General features: G+C 39.0%; 1 protein-coding gene across 1 annotated transcript; it reads right to left on the bottom strand.

Annotated features, from left to right (window-relative positions):
- Positions 1–3,054: 3,054 nt before the first annotated feature.
- On the bottom strand, positions 3,055–7,806 carry LOC106609486 (uncharacterized). Its single transcript, XM_014208392.2, has 5 exons — positions 7,497–7,806; positions 5,691–5,984; positions 5,315–5,572; positions 3,874–4,034; positions 3,055–3,778 (listed from the first exon to the last, which is right to left on the bottom strand). The coding sequence occupies exons 1-5, from the start codon at positions 7,543–7,545 to the stop codon at positions 3,653–3,655; spliced, it is 888 nt and encodes a 295-aa protein (XP_014063867.1). The 5' UTR covers positions 7,546–7,806; the 3' UTR covers positions 3,055–3,652.

Raw genomic sequence — 7,806 nt, 5'->3', positions numbered from 1 at the left:
GGCTGGAATTACTGAAGCTTGTCCATCCGTCTCACCACTACCTGATGTCACACACAGAGAACAGACAGTTTAATCCTTGTTGAATTACTTCAATAACAATAGATTCAGTCAAATAATCATCATAGACCAATAGTTTAACATAAGCAGAATTATTACCATATTAGTTTAATCCTTGTAGAATTACTTCAATAACAATAGATTCAGTCAAATAATCATCATAGACCAATAGTTTAATGCCATGTCTTGAAACAGCATTCAGACAGAACTTGACAACATTGTATGTACAGTACCAGTCAAAAGTTTGGACACACCTACTCATTCCAAAAAAGTGTTAACAACCAAAAAGGTGTTAAACAAATCTGTCACACCCTGTTCTGTTTCACCTATCTTTGTGCTTGTCTCCACCCCCCTCCAGGCGTCGCCCAGCATCCTCATTATCCCCCGTGTATTTATACCTGTGTTCTCTGTTTGTCGGTTGCCAGTTCGTCTTGTCAGGTCATACTAGCGTGTTTACCGTCTCCCTGCTTTCTCAAGTTATTTTTTCTACTTTCCCCGGTTCTGATCTCTGCCTGTCCTGACACAGAGCCTCCTTGCTGTTCTGTACCTTATTGGCTCTGCTTTGGATTACGGACCTCTGCCTGCCTTTGACCTGTCGTTTGCCTGCCCCCTGTTTTGGTCAATAAACATCTGTGACTCTAGCTGTCTGCATCTGGGACTCATCCTGAATTCTGATAGTACGAACTGGACATGACCTACTCAGTAGACTCAGACCAGCTCCACACTGCTGTCTTTCTGCAAGAAGCCACCATTGGACGACACAAAGAGTTACTGCAATGTCTTATGGAGGGACTCCATACACTGACGTCTACCTGTCCTGACCTGACCTGTCCTGACCCCGAGCCTGCCTGCTGATCTGTACCTTATTTACTCTGCTTTGGATTACGGACCTCTGCCTGAAAATTTCTTCAATTGCAGTCACAAAAACCATCACGTGATATGATGAAACTGGCTCTCATAAGGACCACCACAGGAAAGGAAGATCCAGAGTCACCTCTGCTGCAGAAGACAGGTTCATTAGAGTTACCTCAACATCAACTGTTCAGAGGAGACTGCGTGAATCAGGCCTTCATGGCTAAAGGACACAAATAAAAATAAGAGAATTCCTTGGGCCAAGAAACACGAGCAATGGACATTAGACCGGTGGAAATCTGCCCTTTGGTCTGATGACTCCAAATTGGAGATTTTTGGTTCCAACCTCTGTGTCTTTGTGAGACGCAGAGTAGGTGAACCGATGATCTCCGCATGTGTGGTTCCCACCGTGAAGCATGGAGGAGGTGTGGGGGTGCTTTGCTGGTGACACTGTCTGTGATTTATTTAAAATTCAAGGCACACAGCAACCAGAATGGTTACCGAAGCATTCTGCAGTGATACGCCATTGTATCTGGTTTATGCTTAGTGGGACTATCATTTGTTTTTCAACAGGACAATGACCCAACACACCTCCGGGCTGTGTAAGGGCTATTTGACCAAGAAGGAGCGTGATGGAGTGCTGCATCAGATGACCTGGACTCCACAATCACCCGACCTCAACCCAATTGAGATGGTTTGGGATGAATTGGATCGCAGAGGGAAGGAAAAGCCGCCAACAAGTGCTCAGCATATGTTGGAACTCCTTCAAGACTGTTGGAAAAACATTCCAGGTGAAGCTGGTTGAGAGAATGCCAAGAGTGTGCAAAGCAGTCATCAAGAGAAAGGGTGGCTACTGTGAAGAATCTAAAATATGTTTTGACTTGTTTAACACTTTTTTGGTCACTACATGATTCCATATGTGTTATTTCATAGTTGATGTCTTCACTATTATTCTACAATGTAGAAAATGGTACAAATAAAGAAAAATCCTTGAATGAGTAGGTGTATCCAAACTTTTGACTGGTACTGTATATCTATATTATAAGACGTCTTAAGATCTCTCAAAACATGGTGATGGCTTGCCCGGATATGTAATAGCAGTGGTTATTAACAGTTGACATAAGAGCATATGACAACCGGATGAACAGTCATCTATAACGCTCATTATAACTAGTTTTATAACATCTTGCTATACCATTACTCATAACTATTTGAAAGTACTTATGACAGCTCATGACAAATGTTACAATGTGTTACAATGTGTTATATAGATGTTATAAAGGCTTTGTGAAAGCATTCATAAGGACACCTACAGTAAAGTGTTACCAACAATTCACATATGAGAAATGAAGTTATTTTCACCCCTAAGAGGAACTGCTACTCTCCAACACCTCATTACCCAGGAAACTGTTGTTGTTTTTTGTCACAAGAAGGTCCTGGCTGGCAGCCAATCAGAGCAGTTGAGTCTCCCTCTGCAACACTCTGGTACAGCTTATTGTGAAAAAGACACTAATTACTTATTCTAAATTTGTGACAGGCACACGATGAAGTCCACTTTTTTGTGTGTTTTACATGGTTTTCATCACAATGCATTTCCTGTGTATGACAATTTTATTTCTTCATAACATATGTGCATGAATTCCAATTTGTTGTGGCTAACATTAGCTAGGCTAGTTAATGTTAGCTAGACTAAGGGTTAGGGTTAGGGGTTAAGGTTAGGGCTAGTTAACATGCTAGCTATGTAGTTAAAGGGTTAGGTTTAGGAGTTAGGTTAAATGGTTAAGGCAAGATATTTAGCTTTTCCTCTAGGCACAGCTGCTAGGCACTATTCCTTTATTGGACTCTCCTGTATTTTACAGAAAGTATTTGATTGTTTTTCAATGACAGAGATACATATAAAATTAAGGGTAGACAGAGCGAAGGGGGTACAGAGTAGGTCCGGTAGGTGCCAGGACTCGTACCAACGCAGGCAGGGAAAATCTACATGTACCAAGGCAGCAGCCTTAACCACAAGGCCAAGTTCAGAAACAGGTACTATTTTTAATTAGACAGGATGTGGAGCAATACCACAACGCATTGTATTGACTTTGTAAACTTGATGTTGAACAGTGATGGTTCAATTAATGATTTATTTAAATTCATTGATTCAATTAATCATTTATTCATTGTTTTTTGTAAAAACAAGAACTTAAAAAGTGGGACATTCAACATTCCAAAAACACAACCAAAGTGTGACATTCAACATTCCAAAAACACAACCAAAGTGTGACATTCAACATTCCAAAAACACAACCAAAGTGTGACATTCAACATTCCAAAAACACAACCAAAGTGTGACATTCAACATTCCAAAAACACAACCAAAGTGTGACATTCAATATTCCAAAAACACAACCAAAGTGTGACATTCAACATTCCAAAAACACAAGTTGCATTAAACTGAGACTTAGCGATATGATGTTTCCACGACCAGCAGAATGAACCACAGAATTTGTAGATAAGAGCAGAGCAAGACGTTGTACTCACAGAGTATCTGTTCATGTGTAGGGTGTGCTTCACATCAGATCATGCAGAGTTTAGCCTCATGCTTCAATGCACTTCGTTGTTGTGGAAGTCGACCCGACACGGCTCTCCCTTTAAGCAAATATACACTGCAGATGATACTAAATTAAATATGTGTTACATTTTTGTCCCATTGTATTAGTCTATCATACAAAACGCTGGTCAATTGGGTGAAGTCCATTCAGTGTTGCTGTCCTGGTTTCTGCACATTTGTATAAAGTGTTTGTACCTCAGGAGGGCCCAGTGGTTCTGGCCTCACCTCTGCTGAATCATTCACTGTGGTGTCAGCGACTTCAACGATGACTTCCTAAAGATGAGACATTACAATAACATCAAATCTTCATTCAACAAAGCTTACAAAGTAAAACAATAAAATAAAATAATCCATTTCACAGGAAGTACCTGAGTTGAGTCATCTTCTTTTGAGGATATCCATCTTTTGACCTTGATGATGGCCATTATGGTGACTGCCAATCCAACACAGACAATCACTGATCGAACAATATTGGCCACAATGGTCCTGACTGATAATGCTGAAGCTTTGGCGTCCTTCTCATCAATACCTGAGACCAGTGGTGTAAAAAGTACCCAACTGTCACACATTAGTAAAAATAAAGATACCTTAATAGAAAATGACTAAAGTGAAAGTCACCGAGAAAAAAAATACTTGTGTTAAAGTCTAAAATTATTTGTTTTAAATATACTTAAGTATCAAAAGTATAAGTAATTTCCAATTTCTTATATTAAGCGCACCAGACAGCATGATTTTCTTGTTTTTTTTAGTTTACGAATATCCAGGGGCACACTCCAACATAATTTACAATCAAAGCATGTGTGTTTAATGAGTCCACCAGATCAGAGGCAATAAGGATGACCGGGGATGTTCTCTTCATAAGTGTGTGAATGGACCATTTTCCTGTCCTGCTATGCATTCAAAATGTAACGAGTACTTTTGGGTGTCAAGGAAAATGTATGGAGTAAATAGTATATTATTTTCTTTAGTAATGTAGTGAAGCAAAAGTAAAAATTGTCAAAAATATAAATAGTAAAGTATAGTACAGATACCCCAAAAAACTACTTAAGTAGTATTTTAAAGTATTTTTACTTAATCTCTCAGAGCCAAAAATGTCAATTTCACCAGTACAATATTACACCAATACATTTACAACAGTCAACATTACTCTCTGGCAGGTACCTTTTAGTTTACATTTTTGAATTGAACCTATATTTAACAAGTCAGTTAAGAACAAATTGTTATTTAGAATGACGTTCTACCCCGGCCAAACCCGGACGATGCTGGGCCAATTGAGCGTTGCACTATGGGACTACCAATCACGGCCGAATGTGATACACATGTATCATATCATTCAAACAAAAGTCCTTGCAGCCAAGATTATAATAAATAGTTCCAAGTAGATGTTTGCGGTTCTTATTCCAAAAAGAGTCAATGTAAAAATATATCCACAGGGAAAAGCACACGAAGGATATCAAAGCTTTATGCTTAGTATTTTCATTTATTTAGAGCCAGTTTATCAACACCCAACGTTTTGACTAGGATGTTTTTGATGTTGAAATTACTAATTGACTTAGTCATAAAAAAATACCTAGTGAAAACATTGGGTGTTTATGAGCTGGCTCTAAATAAATAAAATACTAAGCATAGACATTTGATATGCTGCATGTGTTTTTTTCCTTGTGAATATATTTTAACAATGTATGATATCGAATCATATAGTATTAAACAATGACAGAGGTATTACAGAATTACTCTACAATATCAACTTGAGGTTCAACTTCTAACCTCACGGGTAGATCCTTAAATGAATGCTAGAATGGGACTTACATATGTCCTCCATGGGTTGAGAGATGGTCTGGGTGCTGACGTGGTTGCTGCTGGTGCATTGGATAGTCCCGTTGCCATTGGAGATGATGACATTGACCCCAGACAGAGACAGTAACTGTTGTGACAGTGTACACTGACCCCATCCACAGACAGACAACATCCAGCCATCTTTACCTGAACAGTTCACTGTGACATCACAGAGTCCCACACTTGTGTTGAAGAGAGATGTGACATCCATGACTGGTTTGGGAACATGATCTATAAGAACCAATGGAGTTGGGAAAGAGATACCTACATTCATAAGGGGTCTAGAGACTACATTTGTATTAAAGAAACAAAAAGAAGACTTCCAGCACAAACAATGCATAAAACTCACCCAGCACCTTTAGTCTGTATGTGGTAGATGAATATGTCCAGTCTCTCTGATTAATTGCACTTCCCATGTACATTCTACTGTCTGTGTTCAACAGATTCTTTATACACAGAGAATGGTTCACAGAGTTATAATCCACCTTCTCCTTGTATTTAGGAGAGATCTCTTCATCATCAACTATTACATCACTGCCCGTCTTCCATTTAAGTCCCTTGAGAATCTCAGGTTCTGCAACATCCAGACATATTGAACCCCCCTTCAACCCATACTGGTCCACTGAAGGTTCAACTCTGATTCCTAATGAGAGAGGAACAGGTTCACATTTAAACCAAACATTGTTAGCTGGAATGCTGGACAAGGTTTGAGTCAGGTTTGAGTCAGTATTGATATTACCCAGTAACCCAAGGTCTTCTTTTGAAAAGTATTTTTACCAGTCTCAGGACATAACCCTTGCCTAGTAATTACAGTTTCAGTACCAGTCAAAAGTTTGGACACACCTCCAGGCTGTGTAAGGGCTATTTGACCAAAAAGGAGAGTGATGGAGTGCTGCATCAGATGACCTGGCCTCCACAATCACCCGACCTCAACCCAATTGAGATGGTTTGGGATGAGTTGGACCGCAGAGTGAAAGAAAAGCAGCCAATAAGTGCTCAGCATATGTGGGAACTCCTTCAAGACTGTTGGAAAAGCATTCCAGGTGAAGTTGGTTGAGAGAATGCCAAGAGTGTGCAAAGCTGTCATCAATATTTTTGGTTACTACATGATTCCATATGTGTCACTTCATAGTTTTGATGTCTTCACTATTATTCTACAATGTAAAAATAAAGAAAAACCCTTGAATGAGTCGGTGTGTCCAAACTTTTGACTGGTACTGCAAATCCTCTACAGGATCGGTGGGTCCCCCACGGGACGGTTGAGCTAACGTAGGCTAATGCGATTAGCATAAGGTTGTAAGTAACAAGAACATTTCCCAGGACATAGACATATCTGATATTGGCAGAAAGCTTACATTCTTGTTAATCTTACTGCACTGTCCAATTTACAGTAGCTATTACAGTGAAATAATACCATGCTATTATTTGAGGAGAGTACACAGTTTTGAACTTAAAGTTATTAATAAACCAATTAGGCACATTTGGGCAGTCTTGATACAACATTTTGAAAAGAAATTCAATGGCTCATTGGATCAGTCTAAAACTTTGCACATACACTGCTGCCATCTAATGGCCAACATTTAAATTGCACCTGGGCTGGAATAATACATTATGGCCTTTCTCTTGCATTTCAAAAATGATGGAACAAAAAAATACAAAAAAACGTTTTTTTTTCTTTGTATTATCTTTTACTGGATCTACTGTGTTATATTCTCCTACATTAATTTAACATTTACACAAATTTCAAAGTGTTTCCTTTCATGTACCAAGAATATGCATATCCTTGCTTCAGGTCCTGAGCTACAGGCAGTTAGATTTGGGTATGACATTTCAGGCAAAAATAGAAAAGAAATGGGTGGATCCTTAAAAGAGGATATATTATCCAGGAAGTTGCCTGCACAAAGTAAATGTGATATTATGTGATACTGTTACAACTTTTACCATCGCTAGTTAGGTTTTGAGAATAAGAACAAGGATCACTCAAATATGTTTTAAAGTACAGTATCTCATCTATGTTAATCTATGGCTTGTGTTCCAAAAGGATGAATAATTAGTCCTACAGCAGGATTCCCAGTAGCTACCTCCAAGTCCAAGAGGTATACCTCCTTTAACTCTAGAATTCATTACATGTAAAAGTTATGAAGAGTTTAGATACCTGTGATGATTTCCAGCCAACAGATCTGTAGCAGAAACAGAGTTTTCATCTCAAAATATAGATAGACAGGAAGTCAAACTTGATCTATGTCGAAATGATGAGACCGTGTGGTGGTAATGCCATGCACAATGATCAGACTAGAGGTCTGCGGTCAAACACACAATAACACAAGACTTCCTCTGTGTTTTGTAGTTTGGAGGAGGAGATAACCCTTTAACCTCTTAGCTAGAAGAGACAATCACAAAGATTGTAGATTGAAACTGCATTGTTAGGCGACAGCACTCTGAAAGAAGGCAGCAGATTTCATCTC

This window comes from Salmo salar, chromosome ssa01 (assembly GCF_905237065.1).
Source record: "Salmo salar chromosome ssa01, Ssal_v3.1, whole genome shotgun sequence".
Lineage (NCBI taxonomy): Eukaryota > Metazoa > Chordata > Actinopteri > Salmoniformes > Salmonidae > Salmo > Salmo salar.
This window is presented reverse-complemented; position numbering and strand designations above follow the sequence as displayed.

Coding starts and splice junctions, on each gene's coding strand:
- LOC106609486 (XM_014208392.2), bottom strand. CDS start 7,545: ATGAAAACTCTGTTTCTGCTACAGATCTGTTGGCTGGAAATCATCACA. Junction 5,985..7,496: donor TTGGCTGGAAATCATCACAG/GTATCTAAACTC, acceptor CTCTCTCATTAG/GAATCAGAGTTGAACCTTCA. Junction 5,573..5,690: donor ATACAGACTAAAGGTGCTGG/GTGAGTTTTATG, acceptor TGGTTCTTATAG/ATCATGTTCCCAAACCAGTC.